This window comes from Mugil cephalus, chromosome 19 (assembly GCF_022458985.1).
Source record: "Mugil cephalus isolate CIBA_MC_2020 chromosome 19, CIBA_Mcephalus_1.1, whole genome shotgun sequence".
In the NCBI taxonomy this organism is placed as follows: Eukaryota; Metazoa; Chordata; class Actinopteri; order Mugiliformes; family Mugilidae; genus Mugil; species Mugil cephalus.
The window spans coordinates 13,235,433-13,260,217 of NC_061788.1; the positions used below are offsets into that span (position 1 = coordinate 13,235,433).

General features: G+C 42.2%; 1 protein-coding gene across 4 annotated transcripts; it reads left to right on the top strand.

Moving 5' to 3' along the window:
- The first annotated feature begins 951 nt into the window (after nt 1-951).
- Nucleotides 952-24,345, top strand: fam163ba (family with sequence similarity 163 member B, genome duplicate a). Of its 4 annotated transcripts, none has more exons than XM_047570624.1 (4): nt 952-1,347; nt 1,881-2,015; nt 19,477-19,592; nt 21,563-24,345. In XM_047570624.1, the coding sequence occupies exons 3-4, from the start codon at nt 19,500-19,502 to the stop codon at nt 22,001-22,003; spliced, it is 534 nt and encodes a 177-aa protein (XP_047426580.1). In that variant the 5' UTR covers nt 952-1,347; nt 1,881-2,015; nt 19,477-19,499; the 3' UTR covers nt 22,004-24,345. The 4 variants fall into 4 exon arrangements, with proteins under 4 accessions (XP_047426580.1, XP_047426579.1, XP_047426581.1 ...); XM_047570625.1 differs by lacking the exons at nt 952-1,347; nt 1,881-2,015 and adding exons at nt 18,077-18,095; nt 18,408-18,509; XM_047570626.1 differs by lacking the exons at nt 952-1,347; nt 1,881-2,015 and adding exons at nt 18,191-18,209; nt 18,408-18,509.
- The last annotated feature ends 440 nt before the right edge of the window (nt 24,346-24,785 follow it).

Below are 24,785 nucleotides of genomic sequence, written 5' to 3' on the forward strand. Positions count from 1 at the left end.
TTCTCTGCTAATATAAATATTTGAACGCTGCAGACTCTCAAAGTGCACTAATCTCCACTTCTGGGAGTTTGAATAATGAATGCAATAAAAACTCACACTGTTACCCTTAATATTGCCCCAAACTGAAGTCCTCTGGTCTGATCTGAATGGGAGAGGAGATCAGTTGTAGGGGTGGACTGCCTAATAAAAGAATCTGGAAAAGAGAGAGCGAGATGGAGAACGTTGGGAACAGGTTAAGATTTGGAGGTTGATGCAGTGGCGCAAAGAGATCACAAGAGTCACGAGTGGGAAGCAGTCTTTTCACATCCACGGATGGATCCCCGGGACATCTTGTAGACCGGGTGCAGAGTGACAGAGGCTGACGGAGAGGACAGGAGACAGGAGACAGAGGGTGGCACACAGAGAAAAATGATCCTTCCAGGGACAGTTGTGTCTGTTGTCCCAGTGGAGTTAAATGAACGTTTTGTTCCAGACAGAGGGCCAGTTTGTTTTTCCACCTTGGCTGAACCTTGGGCAGAGGACAGGTGTAATTTTTAATTATCTTTATACAGTTGGCAGTCGCATATGGCCTGGAAGATTAACTGCGAGGACTGGGAGTGGGACAGAAGCTTAATGAATCTTTTTCTAAATCCTGCAGCAGAGTCTGGTTTTCAGTCCATTAGCAGGGCTGAAGGTTGACTTTTAGCTTTAGGCTGCAGCAGGCTGTGCTGTGGTTGCAGAGCTTGTCTAAAGAAACACACTGTCTTCCTGCCTCTTCATCCATCTTCACACATGTCATATCTATACTTCTGATGAGTGTATGAATGCGTGGAGCTCCCCGGAACTCACTTCAACTTTTAAGTCAAAAGGGACTAGCGTCACGGTCCCCCCTTTTCATTATTTCATTGCCCCGTCTCTTGTGCATTCCCACAACCAATCTAAGCCTGTGACTAAAGCGCCATCTCCCAGGCTGCACACTCCAGGCTGCATTCACTCTCTGAGTCTGCAGGCTCTGAGAGCCACCTCTGGATTTCAAGCGCATTTTCCTCGTCTGCGCGTAGGGTCGGTTGACGTCGCTCTGCAACAAACGGCAATTTTTTTTGTATATATGTCCAACAACTGCGCTTCTAATAGCCCACATTCTTTGGGACTATCCGCCTCCAGAGCCTCTGTCGCCCTCCACGACTCCTCAGCTTGCATCGAAACGCCGAAAAGCAACGACGCTCACATGCACCAAGAGAAGCGCATTGGAGAGGGAGGATTAATAGATTGATAGAACAGAAAGGAAGAGGAGGGGGGAAAGCCCGACTGGCCGCTGAACCCGGAGCAGCGCTGACAACAAAAATCTGACCTCGACCTCCTCGGACGGTAGGAAACCGGTTGTTGAAATGGAGACAGCGAGGTTTTCTATCAGCCCATCTCCTCCACACACACACACGCTGCCGAGGCTGATGGTGATGATGATGATGTTTGCGTAGGAGTGTTTTATTTAGCGGCCAGCGTCGGGTAACCAGTCTGTGCGGTCCAAACAACTCCAGACAAACGGTGGATGGAACTGAGCGTTGCTCCAAACACATCAGGAAAATATTTTTTTTCATCATTACGGGAGCAACATTTTCTTATATTTTTTCAGTTTTTTATTTTTTTATTTTTACCGCGGAGTGTGGAATTTGGCAGCAAATGTTTTGCACGCGTATCACAAGAGTTTGCGTGACGAACAAGTCTGCAGACAAAGAATATTGAAATTTAACCTTTTTTTATTTGACAACTAAAGAGGATCGGGGCGAATCGGGTTTAGATTTCTGATCAGAATCCTTCTCTACTTTGACAGCAGGCTCTTCGGCGTTTAGCTCTTTACTTTATTCTGAACTTGGGTCTTTTTTTTCCTTTTTTTTATTTAGTTTTTAACCCTCATTGGCCTAATTATTTGGCGACCAAAGTCCATGTAAACTACAACCAGCCGAGGTCCCGACCTGAGCTCCGAGGAGCCACCACTACCCTAGATGTGACCCGACGAATTCCTCTTATCTCTGAAGGTAACACGTGACTCTTTAAGAAAAAAAAATCCTCTTTTGTCATATTGTTTCATCTTTACATTTTCCTCAGTTTTAATATCTCCAAATCAAGCCATGTATTCTGTGTTCAAGTGTTTGGTCCATTGTTAAGGCAGAGACAAGCTGTAGATACATTTCAGCACCATGGACAGAGCCACACAGTTGATCATATGGCAGCATGAGATCCTTCCTTCACCCACAGCATAAATAATTAATTATATACCCAGCATTCAGTCAGGTGTGTGTTTCGAGAAGCCTCAGTCAAACCGTGATCAAAAGTTGTTGATACACGGACTGAATGGATGAGAGGGAGAGGGTAAAGGCGAGGGAGAGGTTCAGTGCTGTGTATGAGACACTTGCTGGCATTGCCGGCTTGCCACACGTTGACAAAACAGCATGGCTTGTGAGCCACAGCTACTGTCACCAACTGTTAGCCACGGTCACATCCAAATTGTTTGCCGCAGATATTTTTAGGCGAGGGTGGAAATGCATCTCAAGCAGCATTAAGTCCATGCAATGCGAACACACTGCGCTAAATGCAGTCAAAACGACAGCATATTTATGGGTAGCGGATCATAGGATGAAAACTACCATCTACTGGGTGTACTGGGAACGCGGCGGAGCGCTCTTAAATGTGAGGCTAAATTGCAGCTTACACTATATTCAGATTTATTTAGAGAAGGTATTTTAAAAAATAATATAGACTGGACTGTAATGACAGTGTTTTAGTGAATGGTGTGAACTTTTGGGGGAAACTTGATGGAGGTTTTGCTACTAACAGCATATTTTCATTTTTGCCTGAATTGAAAAGCAGTAAAGAAATAATAGAGCACCCCTACCTGTTGTTGAGTATCAAAACTTTTCAGATTTCAGTCTCACGGTCGACTCATATTCATTGAACACTGTGCTAGTGTGTAAGCAGAAGTGATTGGAAAGTATAGATAAATATATTTTGTGTGAGTTTACTTGTGCTAATCTTATTAAATGTTCCACTTGTTCCTCATGTTCTTCAAGTTTGCCATCAGGTCTCAGTGGAGCACTGGAGGTTGTGCCTACATTGATATCTGGTAGTACTCCTTTCATGGCTGCACATGATATTTTTCTATCACAGACACCCTTGTGTATCATATCACGTCATATCTTATCATATCTGGGAAATTGTAAGATAATATTACAACTAGCAGAGCCTGTAAAGAGTATGGTTTTAGAAGGCCTACAACAATGAAAGACAAGGAGGAGCTTGTGTTCCCATGGCGACTTCCTCAATGACCCTCAGACCAACCTTGGCCCCCTGGGAGATCGGTCATACTCTTGCATGCACACACACGCACACACACACACACACACACACACACACACACACACACACACACACACACACACACACACACACACACACACACACAAATCCCTCTCGAAGCATGACTGTGAGAGTCTGTGTTGCTGCTGCTGCTGTATTTGCTGCCTCTTAGTCTTTACAGCAGGAGGGAGAAGAGGAGGAGAGAGAGAAGGAGTTAAGGGACGAGCAGATGAGTAGGATGGAAAAGCACATTTCAAAGACAGATGACTGATGAAAAAAATTAAGGAAGGTGTGGAGAAAGGAACGCATATGAAATAGGGAGCAAGAGGGAAGGAGAGAAGGAGGTGGTGGAGGAGGGAAGGTTTAAAGAGTGTAGTCAAGAGTGAATGCAATTACCGAGGCAGCACATTCACTTCTTCTTTTTCTTTCTTTTTTTTGCAAGCATTTAAAGTGTACTCACATATCAGCTTAATTACCTTTAAAATGCACTACTGGGAGGACAAATCATTATGGATCTGCTTTGGTCGAGATAAAGAGGAGAGAGGGGAAGTGGAGGGGATGGATTGGAACTGGGGGAAGGGAACATGGCTGCTCACTGATCATGTTAAACAGTCACCACCCGTTCCTCCCTTCCTCCACCCGCCTCTCCTCCTCTCCCCTCCCCCCTCCCTCCGGCACCGTGCTCTGCTCTCCCCTCTCAGCTACACCCTGACATGCTCACTCATCACACTCGCGCACGGATGTGATCCCGCTCGGGCCCCGGTGTGACCTGCGCACGCGTCCAGGCATGAGCCACACACGTGCACGCAAGCCATTGGTCAGCCGGCCTCATCCCAGTGAGTGATTGTAGAAATCTCAAGCTCATTCCGAGGAGTAGAAGGGAGGAGAGGGAAGAGGGTGTGGAGAAACAGAAGGAACCCTCCAGATCTGACTTTTCTTCCGGCTTATCCTTGCCCTATTATCAACATGTGTATGTATGAATTTCCATACACATACGATTTGAATAAGGCCAATATTTGCAGTCAATGCATGATCAAAAAAGGCCTTCATTCCTGTAATTAAAGTATAATATTTACAGTTTTTTGAAAACTCAATAAGAAACAATTTGAAATAAATAAAGTATGATATTTATTTCCCCTAAATGGATTTCCTTATGAAACAAATGCTGTGTTATAATTTTACTTAACGACTTAATCTCTGAAGTCTGGGGAAAATGGTATTACCTAATTCACTTCACTGACCTGACATGGCAGATGGTTCGCCACACAGAACCATCTGGGAGGTCGTCCTTGGAAACTGTTTGGAAAAGGGCAAGTGTTCCGAAAAAAATCTTGGCAGGTGGTCGGACAAACCATGTCTCTATCACCTCACAACTTCAGCTGATCAGATAAATGAAACGCATCACGCCGGCGATAACGAAACCCAACAATCTGCAGTCGGAAGAGCTTTAAAGGCTAGCAAGCAGTCATTGTAGTCGGCTGCTGTGTGTGGTCGCCACGGCGACAGACGATTCTGTTCGCAAGCGCAATTCGGGCATAAAAGTCAAATGTAGCTCCTTATCAAACGCTCAGTTCTCACTGTTGTTTCTGTTAATTGCTGTCACACCTAGAACGCACCTGTGCGCAATTGCCAGTTCTTCACTGGAGGCTGATTGGCCTAATCATAAGTACATAGTTTGGCAAAATGAATTCCCATGCGATCTTGCAAAAATCCCGCCGCCTCACGAAATAATCATTTCAAATTAGGCTAATTAGTTTGATGTGAATGTGGCGAACAAAATAACCGAGAGAGCTGTTAATTCAGCAGTGTTTTCATTCTGTCGAGGCCATGGTTTGCAGTTCTATTGATTGTATTGTGTTGTACCGACACATGTTTCTATTATTCTGACAACCCCATTTTGATCGGCGGACCCTGCTTAACAAACAAAAACACTGGTTTGTTTGATTCAATTCAGTTTAACAGCACCGCAAACTACATCCTCCAAAATGACTGTACAGTTGAATCAATACCTTTTCTGATGCTGCTTCACGGTAACATTCATGAGTGTGGATTTTTGTGCAGGACTGTTGCATTAGAATGCATTTGTTTTCACTGGTGTAAGTAATGAACTGGTGTGTGACTGTACATCAGAAAAGTCCATTACAATAATGCGTCGCTTTCAGAAACCATATGCTTTCAAATCCCAGTCAATTAGGTTAAGTAGGTGAGGTCAACGTTGATCCTGTAGGTAGCTCTGCATAATCGACTATTATTTGAGTTTCTAGTAAAAAAATAAATAAATAATATGGTGAAAGCAGTGATTGTATTGTATTACTCAACTGGCTCACCTAATGAGTTCCCAGAGTTCAGCACAGGATTTGGTGAGTGAAATATTCTAAGACTTAGTAGGAATGATGGCTGTAACTACAGAAATTACACATCCATGCTGTAAAAATGCAGACTATATCCGTCTGTCTACATTGCCTGCAGCTGGGGGCATATGTTACACACTAAACATGAGGGCAGGCGGCGTATTGCTCAGACTGAGTTAACAATTTGCAGTATGTCCATAATCTACAGTATATATATATGAAGTAAGCCTGAGGACATCCTCATTACAGACTTCATGGTCCAAAGCGTTTCCTCAAAGACTTCACGCTCATCACTGGAGCATGTAGACCCGGCTGTATAACGTTAAATCCGAGACAGTAAAGCTGCAAATGTCAGCAGGCTCCTTTTGGAAAGTGATGAAGTGAAAATAATTAAAGAACAAGCTAGTTCAGCAAGGTCGTGACTTACTCTTCCTTCCGTCACAGTTGGTCACAACAAAAGTGCGCATGAGAAGAGAGTTCCTAATGTAGAAATTTTCCAAATGCGTCGTGTCTTGTTAGTGACCACGTTTCAGCCAGATGCGCTTAAGTTTAACAGCTTAGCGATAAGCATGCAGCGAGCGAAATGGGAGCTGGGGGAAAGTTGGTTTGAGCACAATGAGGCTACAACTTTTAAGCTTAAATCGCCCACTCCAAAAGAACACACAAAAGGCAATGGTAAAATGTCAGTCTGTAATAGCCGGTCGCCATAGTAACCGGGGACCCATTCACTGCCTCTTGAGCGCTGACCATTAGCACTAACAACCAAGCAATCACTAGACTTGAGCTTTTTACACATTTCTTTTAACCAGCGATGCGTCTGTCTCCATTGTCTCATCCTCTTAAAGGTGGCTTCTGCTACATTTTCTTCTTCCTCTTTGTTTCCCACTAATTTCATTCTGCCTTTCTTTTTTGCCTTCTCCTGACCTCTGCACCTTTTTGCCTAATTCTACTTCCACTAATTCCCTTCCTCCTTCAAGCTGCCTCCTTTCCTCGCGGCCTTTGTCCACCAAGTTCTCAACCTGTTCCTTCTTCAATCAAACATGCCTGCTGTAGCCTGTAGATCTTAGGAGGCACTTACCTGTGAAGTAGATGCAGGTAAAGACATTATTATCGAGCACAATACTGGGAATTGTTTGCATTTGATGTTTTAGTATCTCTTTATTATTAGTCGCGCTCCCCATCCACGTGTGTCCGATAAGGCTGAGGCTCAGAATAAACTTGCGTGTGGCGCCGTCTGATTTTACATGATAAATCCTTTTCTGCTTTCTGCTCAAAATGTCACAGATTGCTCTAACTCAACAGTTTCTGCAAATGAAAGACGTAAAGGTCAACTTAAAAGAAGATGTGAACAGAATTCCCGTAACCTGATTTTCACATTGTGTTAACGTTGTTGTTGCACGGGCGCAATCTGTTCACGTGCAGTTTAGAAAGCTCAGCTCTGTGCTTTTGAAGCAGGCTTTCCTCCCCCCACACCTCACCATGGATAGTTTGGTATTTTTGTGACTCACAGTGTGCCACAGCTGGAGGATGGGTTAGAAAAAGGTGTGCCATCGGAATGCCAGCAGTGTTATGCAGCAATTTCCGTGTCAAGGATCACTGCGTTACGAGCCTTTTAGCAACACACCTGCTGGGACCGGGTCACCTGCACAGTCATCATCCACTGAACATTCATGCCCTTCGTTTCGTTACATTAAAATAATTCTCCATGCCTCGAGATTCGTGGGGACACAGAGGAGGTCGGGGATAAAACCAGGAAAAAGGGAATATTCCTGAAAACTTCCTGAAATCCCCAAACAACTCTATTCACTTTCAAAAAGGAGAAGAAAAGATTTAGAAGAGTTTTTAAATGGAAAGCATTCATATCCTAACTGATGATATTTTGCGAGTGTGCACGTTTCTGTCTCCGTCTGACAGATGTTATTTCACGGGGAGCATTTTGCCCGTGTGATGATTTCATCTGCTCTCCAGATATGTAGTAAATACTGACTCTCCTGAGACTATTTTGAGTTGTGTAACTTCTTCTAAATACCATGTCTGCTTGACAGACTCTGAATATGCAAAGTGCCGCTCTGCGGGATCCATGCATCTCCGTGGTGGAGGCTCTGTATTTGCCTGTGAGTGGCACTGCTGTTCAAAGTGATGTTTAAAACAGACTCCTGCCCACGCTCCTGGAAGGCAGCATGCATCAGCTGAACAGACATCGCAGGGTATGAGAGGGGAGAGGAAAAAGACGGCGAAGCAAATGGAAGGAGAGGCTAAACACACAGGGGAAGGGCGTAAGGGGAAGAGACAGAGCGGGCAGATGGAAGAAGACAGTGAGAAAAGGCAAGAGGAAAAATGACAACAAGTAAATGACATGACTGGCAGCGTGCCAAGAAAAATGGATGGCGGTGTAAAAAGATGAAAGAGAAGAGTAGAGCTGCACAGATGCCTAGCTGATCCAGACCAAGAGAAAGAATATACAACACACAGGCAGGTTTATGACACTTTAGCCTATAGTCATATCATGAATGCATAGTTTCATTAAATAAACACAGAACTGCTGACAAAGGACTACTACGCTCTCTTCTCTTCTCTTCTCTTCTCTTCTCTTCTCTTCTCTTCTCTTCTCTTCTCTTCTCTTCTCTTCTCTTCTCTTCTCTTCTCTTCTCAAATATGTGTGTCAACATCATGCAGCCGGGGTTATGTCGTGGTGAGCTCTCAGATAACCAGGTTAGGATGTTATAAAATGAGTTGACCTTCACTGCACCACCCGCTGTTTGGCTACATCGACCGTGGCTTCTGGCCAGTGCGTGCATGCGCGTCGGATACAGCACGGTGCATTTTAATGCCCACATTAAGGTGAAATATAAGATGAAATATCCATTATCCAATATGAGGGCATTATGCTCAGGTTACACGTCCTTGACTTAAAAAGGAGCTCAGGACTCGGTCTGCAAAAAATAACCTGCCTCTTTCTGAACCCTCTCACTCTCTCACTCACCTGAGCCACACACAGATGCTGCCATTTAGAGTAATGACTTTTATCCAAAATGTGTTTTCTTCATTGCCAGAAGGCAGACAACAACAAGGGTTACAAGTTACATCAACACAGAAGTGCATGAAAATCACCAGAACTATGTATAAATTTGCATAATAGTACTTATTACACCCACGTTTCGTTTTGAAGCTAAAGACCTTGTACTGATAGGACGTGGGAGTGCTCTTTTTGTTCACCGCAAACTTTTGTTTGACAAGTTGATAACCCGTCTCGTACTGTGGGTGACCGTGCATGAAAACGGCAAGCGGTGCACACACTGTAGCGAACAAGATAGAAAAGCTTATATCACCTGTGAGCTCTGAAGTGACACCCTGCACCAAGTTTCATTTCTGACCGGCAGGGGTTGGTTTACATCACGTCTTGTTCATTAGAATATTTAACGTGCATTCAGGGGATGTCGGGATAATCTGAAAAAGGAGCTCACAAGCGTCAATTAACAGTTTTGTCTTTTGCAGTCCTCATTTCCATCTCTCAACAGCACATTTTGTTCTTCCTGCTTCAACAGCTAGGAACTTGTTGTTTAGCAGCTTGGACCAAAAAAAAAAAAAATACGATGCAATCTATTTGAATCCTTATTCTGACATGAAAACAAGATCATCCAAAGAACATCAGAATGCATTTTTTTTACCCATCAACCTATTAATTAAACTAACCAGTTCCCAAAGTGGGGCCAAAGCTTTATATAGCAAGCTTGAGGGAAAAGAGGAAAGTAAGTGAATCTACTAAAATTGAAATTCTCATTGTCAGGTGTCAAGGAGCAAATGCAATTTACTGGCGTCTTATCTAATTAAGGAAGAGGGGAAGGAATTACATTTATTTGAGGGCAGAGTGTTACCCTCAACAGACCCCGTAGCCAGAGGGAGGGTTTATATGTGTCTGTGTATGTTCACGAGTAGGGAATGTCCTTTTGTGTGTTAACACTTTTAAGTGTGTGTGTGTGTGTGTGTTTGTGTGTTTTTTAAAACTAGGTATTAACTTATCATAATGGCAGACTTGGTATCCTATTAGCTACTTTATGTGGCTAACGATTTTCACACCAGGAGGTCCTAACGGAGTGTCACAGCAAACATGTCTCCTCTGTCACCGCAATTTCTCAGGGACAGATCTGACTGACAGGGAACTTACGAGCCAGGAGTAAACCAGTGACAGACAGCTGACAGGGTTATTGGATCGATTTGTCCAATACATAGCGGAGTGTAGAATTCATTAGGCACAACTTCATATGTAGCACGCAGAGACTCTGAGTTGCCGAAGGTGACCAAAGCATACTGCTAGTTGGTGCTTTTCTTATTGGTTTTATTCAGCGTGAAACAAACAATTCATGGGCTGGTACTGACAAGCTGATATTCTGCATAAACAGCATTTATTTGTGAAAGGCCTATACACTGGAGAAGTTGTAGCTCTTGTCTGTTGTATTTATGCAGCGCTGGGCACAGACTGCTTACGTTTTCATAGCAAAGTTGGGTGTGTGTGAGTGTTTTCCTAGTTATATTATATTTGCGGGCTTCGACTACTTTATGGGGACTGAAATGTCCACAATGATAAACCATTGTCAAGAAATTGATTACCGTATTTATTTAGTGTACTTGACCAAGAGGCTTGTCTTGGTGCTTAAACTTTAATGCTTCTCTGCATATGTTGGACAGCACATAGACAAAACAGAAACATGTTTTCACGACGAGATCTGGGAGCGCACTAACTCATTTTCTTCGGGCCTGCCGTCTGCTCTTCAATCCAAGAACTGTAATATCTCTGAGCCAACTTCAGCTCGTGCTGTGCTAAGATTACAGCCTGTCATCCAGTGACTGGTGGTATTATTTGCACAGCGCTGGGTAGAGCATGGTATGGCGTTGGGGGAGGAGCAGGAAGTGCAGCGGAGGACTGATAAATTGTGATTACATGCAATTATATTGAGATGATTAGAAAGCGAAAGCTAATTTTCTAACTATTTTGGGGGGCCAGAACAATAAATGTTAGACAGACAGATGTCAGCCTTTTAATATGATTACTTTTTCTTAGGTTTTTATCAGCACTGTACCAGAGTGTTCTAAGGGTTTTACACAGTTTGATCCTCGTGGAAAAACTTTTAATATTGGCCATCTTTACCTACTAGACTCATACCCACTGACTGTAACATGAATTCCTCCAGGAGGTACAGCACCATTAACAACCAATAACTATCTAAGTTCTGTTACATTTCTGTTAAAACTGTTCGAGTGAAACGCTTCCTCCATGGCCCGTGGACACATCAATCATAAATTAGATTAGCAGCGAAGAGGGATCGAGGGGCAAAGTAAAGGAGACTTTGAGCAGACTTTCCAAGGAATTATAAATCACTGAATGTGTGTGAGTGTCTTTAAATGAGAGCTTTTTAGTTTTGTTTTTGCAGGAACACGATCAAACTTCTCGGCATGAATATTCTACCCGCAGTGCTTTAATCCAGAAACTGAGACAACTGAGACCCTAGAGTCATGTTTTGAGAAATAATGCTGGTGACTGGGCTTCTTTGAATCCACGTTCTTCATTGGCAATATGCCCACTAATATTTCTATGGCAGCACAATGTTCCGAAATATTTAGAAAACGATGGGACTCCTATGAAAAGCCCAAATAGCCATTGTCCAAAAAATAAAGTAGTGGATATGAAGGGCAGTCATGCTTTGTTGCTTCAGTGCTTACACAATGCAAGAAATAGCAGCGCTTCTTACATCTGCCTGCAATCTGAGCTGGAAGAACAACTAAGCAAGGTCATTCAGATGGATGAGAGACATTTAGTGAGCTGTATAATTAAATGAAGAAACCCCCAGGTCACTGTTGAGTTTTTTCCAAACGTCCTCATGGTGCTATATTCATGCTAGCCCAGGGCCATTTTTATGATATATCATTCACAAAGGGGCACCAATTACAGAAATGTTTCCAAGGCAATGATAGGATGCATGAGATAGATGAAACCTATTATAGTTACTCGAGAAAACTGGTTTCGCCCTCTTCTTCTTCCCTCTTCACTGTTTCACTGGCAACCTTCGGGATTTCCCCGGTACAGGGTCAGGGTTAAACAGGTCAGTGCCTCTAAGGGGAAGGGAGAGTTGGGAGAGCTTTACCTGAGGCGGAGCATGTGTGTCGCCGTTGCTTTTGCAGGTGGGTGCAAGAAGCGGTGGCAAAAGCAATTGTTGTTTGCCTGGTGAAATTTTAGGCCGGAACAGAACAGCATGAGTCAAGGAGGAAGAGTTGTGCAGTTCACCACTGAGGGCCAGCGCAGCCAGGCAGGATCATGTAGATCAGACTAATATGACCAGGCTTGAGGAGGAATTCGTAACACTTACTGTACTTCAGTCTATCAACTCCACTCTGGCCTAATGAAGACTTAAACAATAAATGATTCAACCTAACCTTCATTAATATGACTTATGAGTTCAGTAATGATTAGCGAACCCAAGCTCTCACTCTTGGGAGAAATTTGCACAAATTCTCAGGCTTCAACATCATTTGTATTATGAATTCGATTGCCACGTTATGGACATTTCATGACCTTTTCTCAAAATGAGGGTTTCAGCAAATCAGTTTTATTGGGATTTTAATACCACAATTTGTTTTATGCATTTCTTTAGCCAATATGTATAATGGAAGATTCACAGGTCAAGGCATATCTACAACCACTTGTATGATGATGATGGTGAAACATCTTTGAGAAAACCAACACTATACCAGTTGCACACAATGCTTCAGCCAGAAGTTGAGGAGCTAGCATCAAGGAGAGATTAGCTTTGCTTTTTACTCATTTTAAAATATCATATAGCCTTCGGCCTCAGCTGACACCGTCTCAAATGACATTACTCGTAACAATTTAACCTACTCCGTACAGCTCTCTTTGAAGCCGTAAAAAGGCTTTACACTGTTTCTTTTGCTTACAATATACTTTAGCTTGCTCCAGACAGACTGAGTGATTAGCTTAGCTTAACATGCACGCGGTGGAGCTCTTACTTGCTGTCCCTTTTCAATTTAATTCCTTTAATTCTGATTTAAAGAGGTTATACAATGTTATTATTTCTTCACAATAACATCTGAGTGCTGGGAGTTCATGTACTTGTTATCACAGTGTGGTTGTTTAATAACCAGCGCAGAAAAGAACAGAAATACTTCCAGTATGTGTTGCTATGCTAAGTTAGCAGCCTACTCCAGCTATAGCCCCTTGTTTAATGCATTAAACATGAGATTAGTAGCCTATCCATCTTCTCAACAAACTATCTAGGGGGAAAAAGTGAATTTAGCATAATTCACCAAATGTTGTAAAGACCAGGATAAGGTTGTGCTCCACATAAAAAGTAGTTATGGTATATGAGTCATGCATCAGTATGATAGTGAATGTAGATATAATTATACACCCTGTACGGGGAAGTTATGCAATTACAATAAATATATACCACGACTAAATACAGACTGGTTGAATACTGATCACACAGTCTCTTGGAGGATACACGTAGGCTCACAGAGGACAAAAAGCACCGGTGCTGATGCTTGTACTCAAATAAAAAACGAAACAAAAAAAAACAAAACATATTTCCTATGACCATCTGTCATTTGTCTTTGTGTTATCGCTGTGTCTTTGCATATGGAGTGTGTGAAATCAGTTTTTGACAGCTCCAATTGTAATAGACCTCTTTGCGTTGTTCTCTGGGCACGCTGTCGTCTCTTGCGTACGACTCGGATCCACCACCTCCTGTGCACTTCTCCCCCATTGAACTGAAAGCCTGTCAACAGCCATTACTCCGAGCAAGACCTCTGCTGTGATCCCTGCCATGTTTCATCTAACCGTGGCAATTTATTCCAAAGCACATTGTCTGAGCATGTTAGCTACTACTAAAATTATTGCGTGCGCGCGTGTGTGTGTCCACTGCAGATATTCTTTTGCCCCCGACTCCTGTCATTCCTATGGACGAACACCAGCAGAAGGAGCTGAGTAGACAAGTTTGCCTTTCTCCACCGCTATTTCACAACAGAGTCTGCATTGTGTGTCTGCGTGCGTGTGGTTAAATAATTAACACTGTTTGTCGCCTTGCAGCAACACATCCTTCACACACTGATCTGATTAATGGAGTCCCAGGAGATACACACTGCCTGCCTAGACTGCACAGTGACTCATTCTACGTAGATTTGTGCATGTGTGTGAAATAGTAAAGATTCTTCCATGGAGGTACATTATTATTTGACAGCTTGTAGACATGAATCTATGCACAGAGTCCTGATTGCACATGCACGTCTTAGCACCTGAGGTTCCATGAAGTCGATTACCGACCACTTCACTCAAGCGGTAGCAAGCTGCATGACAAACAGACAGCATTGCCATTTTTTAAATAATCTTTTTAATTTATGACTCCTCTGTCTGAAGTGTTTGGTCGCACATATTCAGGACTTACTAATTTTGTACCTTCTAGGCCTCTTTGTGATTGTGTGGCTCTTCACTGTGGACGTTGTGAAGTTCAGCCAAATTCTGGCAACACAGCTGATACCGTTATTTATTCATACTGAGTGCTGGACTTGTGCCAAGTCTATTCCCTGAAAACGCTCATTCTGACGGTAACCACAGTCTTCAATAATTGATGATTATTTGTTTGAATCGTTTGGCCTTTCAATCTAACTGTTGTTTAATGAGCTCGGTACATTTTGTAGGGCATCAATCTGTTGAGAGGCGAAGAAGAGAAACCTAAATCATGAACGTCTGTCCGATGTTTCCAGTAGTTTCTGACTTTGTAAATGAAAACGCAACATTAATGTGATTCAGAAAAGTACACCCAACAGAAAAGAAAGTAAACACAGAGCCTTGCTATCAATGTAGCGATACTATTTTCAAATGGATTTTGCAATGAAAATGGCTCCGTCTGCCCTTTTGATCTTCAATATAATACAGACATCAGACGCTGTTCTTAACATTGTGATAAAAAGTAAACGCCACAGGCTCAGCATATATATTCAGAATTGCAGTAAGATACTGCTTTCAGTTTAGGTTTGCACCCTTGGGATGCAGACTGCCAAAAGTGAGCATAAGTAGCGTCGTCACAAGCTTGAGAATCTGTGCTGCTGGCTGGCTACACAGCGCCTCTCACACACTCAGATCATCACGATTCCATCCTCCCCCGTGTTAAAATCTAAGTGTACCGTTAACAGGGTCGTGCTTTCATGGTCTCAAGTGTAGACAGGCTGGTTGGAGTTAAAAATCTTTTTTTGGCCACGTAGGGCAACACTGACACATCTTCACCTCGTATGCCAATACAGCAAACTTAATAAACTGTTGCCTAGTTACACATCCAGCAGACACTGAGCAGCGTTGCCATTTATCATGCGTTCTACGTCTGTCCATACATCTAACACTCACTCTCCCTTTACCCCTGTTTTGTGCAACTTTGGAGGTGAAATATTTTTCTTTGTTCACCTGATAATTACTCAGTGTCTGTTTGGTACTAGGAAGGTGGCAGATAAACATCGGAGCAGTGGGAGTGGCCCAAAACAGTAAGGATGTCGGTTATAAAAACAAATAATTGGAGAGAAAGATGCTGAACCTCTGTTCTGATCTGATCTGATGGCATGAGCTCTTACATATCAATCTATGTTCTCTCACTATGTTGATTTTATAAACAATAAATATAAAATCACTGATTAATAGTAGCTATTGTTTAATAAAACTATAACTTCAGCAATAAGTACACATTTGATCTGAAGCCGGCACATTAGATGAAAAAAGAGAAAACATTCACAGTTTTTCTGACACTTCAAATGTCTCCAAATTACCACATTTCCCTCTTCAAATAAACCCAAAGCCTTTAGGGCCAAAACACTCTTGTTCCTGCTTGTCCCTTCTTATTGATTTGTTCTGTGGACTGTGTGGCCTTCTGATTGGATTAGAGTCCAGCTGTACTGCGGCGTGAGTGAAGAGCAGCTGTGTTCGTAGACAAGGAATAAAGCTACTGTAGAGACGCTGTGATCCATTCTAACCACATGAAGAGTCTCTGGAGAGATGCATTACAGTGGAAGGCATCATGGTTTAAACAAATTACTCGATAAGGAATTCGGCATTGCTCACTGTAGTTTCGGGGTGAGAAGGTCACTGCTGTTGGGTGGCTTGGTGAATCTCTTCCCACTCACTCATGCACACTTAGTAATGGGAATGTGAGCTGATGGTCGAGCATCGTTTTCACCTGCTACTGAAAGTAGAAACTGAAAAAAGGCGGATGTAAGCTGTACACTTCGGAAGCAGGCAGTCATTTAATTTGGCTGTTTATTTGTGTTCAGCTGAGAATATTTTGTGTCATAAGTCTGACAGGTCAGCTTCTTTCTCAGTGTTTCTGTTTTAGGGCGTGTCCATGTCACTGTTGAGTTAGATCTTGACAACACAGTGTGCTTGCTGCTGATAATGGCTTGCGCCATTGAGTCATAGCTTAGCAACAAGCCTGCTGGCCTATTTTTGGTTTCAGGCAATTATCCACAATGCAGTGTGTGTGTTGGTGTGGCCCTGTGACACTTGCAGGCTGTGGATGCAATGAAGGGAAAAAGGTCTGTGGCCGCATCTTTTAAGTCCTTGCCGGGTTATCATCAAATATATAGGAATGTTACGGAACATGGAGACTGAATGATGTGTTTCATGTCTATTTTCTGGCCGCTGTGCGGTGAAAACAATGCAAACATATATTTTATTTTTACAATAATGAAAAGGAAAAAGATAAAAAGAGCTACCACAAGAGACACACTATTTTGTACATGTTTTACATAAATTCTGTAAGAATGTGTTTCTGCTAATATTTGCCTCATTTTGTAGCAAACGCAAATCTTTCAGGAAATTTGCATCTTAATTTTTTTTTATATATATATATATAAACTCTATTTAAACAAGCTTGATTTAAGATCTACTTCTGCATTTTTTTTAAATATATGCACTCACTTGCCACTTTATTAGGTACACCTGTTAAATTGCTTGTTAACACAAATAACTAATCAGCCAATCACATGGCTACAATTCAGTGCTTTTATGCATGTAGAGGTGATCAAGACAACTTACTGAAGTCCAACCGAGCATCAGAATGGGGAAAAAAGGGGATTTAAGTGACTTTGAATGTGGTATGGTTGTTGGTGCCAAACGGGCTGGTCTGAGTATTTCAGAAACTGCTGATCTACTGGGATTTCTATCTCTAGGGTTTACAGAGAATGGCCTGAAAAAAGAAAAAATATTCAGTGAGCAGCAGCTGTGAGGATGAAAATGACTTGTTGATGTGAGAGGTCAGAGGAGAATGGACAAACTGGTTGGAGATGATAGAAAGGCAACAGTAACTCAAATAACCACTTGTTACAACCAAGGAAAGCAGAATACCATCTCTGAATGCACAACATGTCGAACCTTGAAGAAGATGGACTACAGCAACAGAAGACCACACCGGGGGCCACTCCTGTCAGCTAAGAACAGGAAACTGAGACTACAGCTCACACAGGCTCACCAACATTGGACAATAGAAGATTGGAAAAACCTTGCCTGGTCGGACGAGTCTCGATTTCAGCTGTGACTGTCGGATGTCAGGGTCCTGCCTTGTATCAACGGTTCAGGCTGGTGGGGAGGACATTTTCTTGCCACAATTTTGGGAAACTTAGTACAAACTGAGCATGGTTTAAATGCCACAGCCTACCTGAGTATTGTTGCTGACCATGTCCATCCCTTTATGACCACAGTGTACCATCTTCTGACGGCTACTTCCAGCAGGATAATGCACCATGTCACAAAGCTCATATCATCTCAAACTGGTTTCTTGAACATGACAATGAGTTCACTGTACTCCAATGGCCTCCACAGTCACCAGATCTCAATCTAATAGAGCAGCTTTGGGATGTGGTGGAACGGGAGATTGGCATCATAGATGTGCAGCTGACAAATCTGCAGCAACTGTTTGATACTGTCATTACAATATGGACCAAAATCTCTGAGGAATGTTTCCAACACCTTGTTGAAAGTATGCCACGAAGAATTAAAGCAGTTCTGAAGGCAAAATGGGTTCCAACATTTTACTAGCTAGGTGTACCTAATAACGTGGCCGGTGAGTGTACATATCACTTTTATGGAGTTTGAAATGATTTTGAACAATATAAATACAGGTGCTAGAAATGAAGGTTATACCAAATCAATACAACTAGAGCACTGGAGAACCTGCTTCTTACATTGTGAATATCGAGTTGTTGTTGCTGTGCAATTCAGCATCATAATTAAGTACTATATCCAGTTATAAATGTAACAAACCAAATGGACAGGTTCCAGTACTCATGTTGAAACCGAGGTCACCACAGCAATGTTTATTTTCCAATCAGGAGTTTTTATGCAGCAGATTGCAGCACGGTTGAGTAAGTGAAGCTTTAGTGTATGTCAATTGTCAGTTATGTAACAGCTTGATTACTTTATTGAATTATGGTAGAAGAATTGGCAAAAGAAGGACATTGGATCTTTTCAATAAAGAGGTAATCAATGAAAAGCATTGATCTAATCAACTGAAGATGAGGTTAGTGCAATCTCATGTCACTCATACAGCTGTGTTCTTATGATACAGAATTCAGTTGGTGTGTAACCACTGACAAATAGCAGTATAAAATACTTTAGGCTCAGTTAGATTAATCAAATATTGTTGCTTGGAATTTAACCCGTCACATGTTTTTCAGTAAACACAGATCTGCAGTGGGATTCAGTAAAGCTGGATGAATACAATCTAAAAGCATAAGTTCAGCATCTCCATTTGTCTTCGTACGGACGTCTGATATTAAGTCAGAATTCACAGGTCACCCATCACTGTGTGTTTTCTGCTGACTGATGCAATAATGGTCTTGAAAAGCAGCTCTGAAACTCCATGGAGATGTCAGTACAGTTATTATGCTCACTGCAATCCTGAAATAATTGACTTGGGATTTTATATTTATAATAATTTCCTTTTTTGTCAAGGATTCAGTGTTTATTAAAAGAAACAAAAAACCCTCTAAACTAAGCAAGCAAAGATAAAATAAAAACCCATACTGATGTAGTTCTAAACAGACACTCAGAAATAACATTATGACCTCCAAATATTGTATAGGTCTCCTTTTTGCCTCATTAGAGAATGGACATGGGTCTTCTGAGGGTGTCCTGTGGTGTCATTGCTATTCAGTGGGGCTTCCTGATCTGGTCAAGATGACATTATATTGTCACAAGATGATCCATGTTATTTACTTCTCCTCTCAGTGGTTTTAATGTTGTGGCTGATCAGTGTAAATACAGTACATAGTATCCACTGTCTTCCAGTGTGCCGGTATTAAGAGACCGCATTTTGAATGTGTATGTTTGTGTGCTTATTACTGCCTCATACATAAATTCTGTGACCGTAACATTTGCAGATGTCATTGCATCTTTCTCCAACCCACTCCTACACCATTTACATTTAGTTTTTATTGCCGCCCTTCTGTCGAACGCTGATTTCCACCTCTCTCATACACGTCTTCTTTTCTATGCGTTTGAGACCCCGGCTATATTATGAGCGCCACTTGTAGGGTGATTCTATTACATGTCTCCTAGCTGCTGGATAATTCAATAACCACCACTGGGATGACACACAGTTATAATCTACTTAATGAAGTCCCTGTACTGATGAATCGTGTGCCTTTTCCTCCTTCATTTCTTCTCCCTCATTCCCTCCCCTCCTCTATGACACTCCGTCTTTGTTCGTCTCCTCCCATCTTTCCCTCCCCTTGCTCTTCGCAGGGTGTTGATGGAGAGCCATTCGAATGACAGCCGGGACAGTGGTCATCACTGGTGGAATTCTAGCTACAGTTATATTACTCCTTATCATCGCAGTACTGTGCTACTGTAGGCTGCAGGTGAGGCTACACGGTTGCATTCAAACTCTGTTACTGTATTTCCTTTGAACGTTTTCAGAGAGAGGTCCTTGAGCGTCTCGCTTGACAATCATGACATATTGTGTTAAACCACAAAGCACGCCGGCTTTAATCTGGAAAATTGTGCTCTTAACTGCAAAAGTTAAGGCCTTTCTTTCAAAGCATAGACGTGCACCCTGCATATCTACCCAGGCTGCACAATCCTTCAAATGTCTTATCGCTACAGAAAATAGTTCTCGTTTGCACCGTCTGCAGCTTATTCAGAACCGCGTCCATGTAATTGGGAATTATTTTCTGTAATTTCTTGCAGCATGTCAGACAATATTGGGTTGTATACGTGGTGTCACATTCGGATAAACTGTGAGTCAGTTTCCTGACTGTTACATAAATCTGTAGGATTGCTTGTTCACTGCTTATCACAAACTAAAATATCAACTAACACCTTGGGATTCAGTCAGCCCCCCCTTTACTTCAGATGTTAATGATCTTTGAGTGTGCATGATACGGTTTCATAATTAGCACTAGACACAAAGCACAGCTACAGGCTTAATTGTTAGCCTTGCAGGTATTGGATTACACATCAAAGTATCGGGCTAAAGGAGTAATTTACCTGGTGATGCAACGCGACAAAAAGATGTGGCAACTCCAAAGTGATTACAGTTCATTCAGAGAGATGCTTGAACGTGTGTATCAGGTGATACACACACATTCACGTCGACACGCCAGGAATCAAATTGAAAAATGTCTTGCAATGTCTTGCAGAGTCATGCCATCAGAACACAGGAACACTTTAAGCTTTGCAACAGTAAAAAAGTATGCAAAAATGTGTAAATAGTTATTGAATATACTTTTGGACTCAAGCCTGCTGGCAATCAAATCAGGATGTAGCCACACATTGTTGGATAAATGTATTGAAGCTAGTAGAAATTGATGAGATTGAAGTATAGCACTTCTACTTGCAGATGTTACCTTCTATGAAGGACTACATGAAACAGAATCACCTGAAATGAAGCCATTTGCATCTCATTTTTAACATTTTTGAAGTCGTCCTCTTGGAAAATTTCACTAGTTTGCTTGCTTACCTGCAGCTCTTATAGTTAACTCCGTCTCCTGAAGGCAAAGTTAACAATTGTGGCTTTCTTTAGCTCAAAATTCAGTTGGAAATCAGGCACAGTTTATATGGGGACAGTGAGAAGGAAAATTGGGAAACAAGTCGATGGACTGAAAGTGGCTCAGCGTTGCAGATTAGGTTTGATTCTCGGTGGGAGAATTTGGATCAGATATTTTTCCCCACACTGCAAGGAGTTATTAGGTTTGACATCAGGGTAAAGTACGTTTTTAAAAGTCTGGGTGTAATGCAAAACACATTTTTTATTCATTTATTTTTCTTGTATAAGGATGCCAAAGTCCACCACCTCACAGATTTGATTTGTATCCTTAAACTGACTCTAAGGAGGGAGATTGTGTTTCATATACCCTTGAACAAAACACCGATCTCGAAATGTCTCCTGATACCCAAGCCATGAATGTGGATATGTATAGTGGGCTATGCTCAGTGTGAGTGAATAGGTAGATGTGTAAAGCATTTTGGATAAAAGCACCATATACATGTAGTCAATTTACCAAGATCATCTGGAAAGAATATATGATAACTGAAGGGAAATTATACAATCCTTTTCATGTAGAACTGATGACAGTATTAATACTTAATCCCCAAATCATAGCTTAATAAAAAAGTAGGAAAGATGCCAGGAATAAATCTAACAGCTCTAGTCCATGAATAAGCAACCTGTCTGTTTACAAGTCAGTGTAAACTGTAAAGACTTGGCAGTAAAAGATAATAGCAGACTGTGGCTGTACATCTCTATGAGCTACACTATGTGTAATTTCTTCCCTCTTCTTCTTTTCGTTTTGTGTCTCCATCCCACCATCTCGTCACCCTCCCAAACTAGTATTATTGCTGCAAAAAGGAAGAGTCTGAGTCGGAGGAGGAGGAGCCAGACTTCGCCGTCACGTCCCGCCTCCCGCCGGTCCATTCCAACCACAACATCGTGGCGGCAACGGCCGCCGCCTCCTCCTCCATCCCAAATGGCCCCGGCCTCTTCTCCACCCCTCCGCTGGCCAGGAAACTGACCCGCTCGCAGACCTTCTGTCCGTCCTGCACGCACTATGAGCTGCCTTTCTACCTCCAGCCGCCTCAGCCGCAGCTCCACCACCAACCAGATGGGTTGAGGAACGGGGGCGACCGCATCAGCTACCGCAGCGTCCAGCAGCAGGATCTGGACCTGCCAGTGCCTGTAAACATTTCAAACTACCGCAAGCCAAACCTCGCCCGGTCGGTTACCATGAGGGACATGTTCACACGCAGCTGTAGCATCAGCACTGATGTTTAGCTGGGTGAACTTCTCGTAAGTTCACGCTTACAGAAGCTGGGATGACCTAGGCCAGACTGTGTTGATTAGTTTAGTTGGATCTGGTCTCTTCTCATTCTACTAATCACCTGTTGCAGAATGGAGGACTCAGATGGCTCTCAGGACAGTTTATTCAAAGGTACTATGCTCAGGTCCATGACCTTACACTTGGGCCAATATACACTATTTTAAAGTATTTAAAATGTCAAATTATCGACCACATAAACTTGTTTCGTTTTGAATATTTCTTTCTTTTTTTAACAAAGAGAATGGAATCTGTTCCATCTGTACGATTTGATAAAGTCTGTGTAGCCCCACTTCCTCTGTATACCTACGGCCTGAATGACAGATTTCTGTCCAAATGACATAATCAGGAGGGATTTTTTTATTTTCTTCCGTATCTGCTACAAAAAAAAAAAAAAAAAAATATGATTTTGATATTTTGAGGTCTGATGTTTCCCTTCCCTGTGATGTGGATGTATCTGCTTCTCTGTCCACAGATTATAGAGATTATAAAAATATCACTCGCGATCAGTGGCGAGGGCGAAAGGCGGAGCCGTGTTTTAGCTGCCACCCACAGATATTTTACGTAGGCCATAATATTTTTAGACATAAAGGGCTCACCGAAGATGTAAAAACCCAGCTTCTTTCCACATCCTTTCATAGAGATTTCCCGTTTGATGGGAGGCTGCTTTCTCTTGCAGACAAAACAGAATACGTACATGTACAGTGTTGGACACTGCAGAGGAGAAAGTGCTCGTGCAGGCTGGGTGGACTAGGTGCCAAAGGGGGCTGGGTTCTTGCGTTTGTGTGCATATAAAGTATGTGAGTGTACTGGCATGCAGGTGTGTGTGTGTGTGTATCTCGATTTATTGTTCTATCAAAATTTTTATTCAGTATTACCAAACACAATCTGTCATCCCTATGTATAATAAACCCAGAGATGGGTTGCAATAACACTTTATTTGAAAGGGCGAAGGGATTGTATTATTTTCCATGCGCAACTTTACCCTAAATTCATAATAATGCAAAGAATGACCCAGACGATTATATGACAAAATGGATTCGCAATTGTTTGAATATTTTGTGAATGTTTAGTTCACTGATTAATTCTGTAGTGCAGACTCAAGTTGTAGGTGGCAGCCAGAGACGTTTTTAGGGCAACGCATACTTTTTGGTGTAATCTCCTCTTCACTGAAGTTTCGGTTTGTGGATTTTCACTGCATTCCTTGTGTTGTCTCTGATTTGTATGATTTCTTTGGCTAAAGATTCACCTTAAAGGCACATCTATAAATATTCAACAGGCCATAACGTGCACCGTCTCTTCTCTCGACTCGTTGGACTGAGGAAGATGTGCTCTTTGCTCTGAGGTACTCGGAGAGTTCCTTTCTGGGATTGTTTTTATTGTCTGCGCTCGGCTGACCGGCCTGGCTGGAGGGCTGATATTTTGACTGGAGACGCAGTCCCTGGATTTTACGGACAGAGGACACGCTGTTAATTAATGAGTGGAATTATTTACTGCTTGATTTCAAAAAAAGGGGGGAGTGTTTCTGGTTGTCTGAGGGGCTCGAAGCTGATTGGATTGTCCATCTCGGATCCCCCACCCTCTCTCTCAAATGGATGGTAAACGCTGTTGTGCCCTCCTCCTTTCTCTCTCTCTCTGTCTCTCTCTCTCTCTGTTGATTTTATCAGCGACCATGCTCATTTCTTTTCCCTAATGGTGAAACGGTGAGTAATTCTGTTTTACATTTTGCCTCTTGTGACATGTGCTTTCCTGCAAATACACTACGCTGCAGTACACACAGAGACACACACACACACACACACATTTGTAAATCTAACTTTGTGGGGCACTCGTTGACGTGACGCATTCTCAGAGCCTGTTACCTAAACTTAAACCACCAAATGCTTAGCCCCAACCTTTGAAGGTGAGGACTGGCCATAATGTCCTCAGTGTCAAGGTCTGAAACTACAACCGGTCCTCACAAAGGTAGCCATATACGCATACACATGCGCAGACACATACACACACACACACAATAGTTTTCATTGTTCTTACTTTTAAAACAGAAATGTGACAGTTACACAGGAAATCTAGTGCCATATAGAATCATAGGTTGAAAAATGATTATTGTTATTATTATTATTACAAGTGTATATTCAAATGCAGTGTTGCTTTTACCTTAAAGTATTTGAATTACTTGCTTTATTTTATGATCCAGCTGGTTTTTCAGACTCCAGTCCAGTACAGCAGAAATGTTTCTGTCCTTGTTTCTAATATATAACTAACAGACACATTGTTGCTAATAAAATGGTGTTTAAAATCCTTTTTTTTTTTTTTTTTTTGTCCTTGCTGCTGATTTTTGTCTCAACCAAACATGGCGGAAACTTGCAGCAGCAGCAGCAGCAGTAGCAGTCATATTAAAATGTTGAATGGCAAGCCTGGGAGAGCCCATTTATTCAATCTGCTTCTCGGTCACGCTAGAGCTCTTAATGTAAAGCTTCATCAGTTGAGATGTATTGTAATGAGAAGTGGACCACGTTTGTACTGGCAGACCAAATGTGGACACACTGGATTCAGCCAAAAGCATGATGCATCATCCCGGATTATATTACTTAGTGAACTGCTAAACATCAGCAGAGGTGCTTTGTGTGGAGCGCCAACCACCAACAGCAGGGCTATAAAGAGATTCCTCGGAGCAATAAATGCAGGATTAGCTTTGTTAGGATAATGGTTTGAAGAAAAACACATTTGCCTCATGCG

What these genes read in the sequence shown, in the direction of transcription:
- fam163ba (XM_047570623.1), top strand. Translation starts at nt 19,500, where the DNA reads ATGACAGCCGGGACAGTGGTCATCACTGGTGGAATTCTAGCTACAGTT. An exon ending in TGTGCTACTGTAGGCTGCAG is followed by an intron (nt 19,593 to 21,562) that starts GTGAGGCTACAC and finishes CTCCCAAACTAG; the next exon opens with TATTATTGCTGCAAAAAGGA.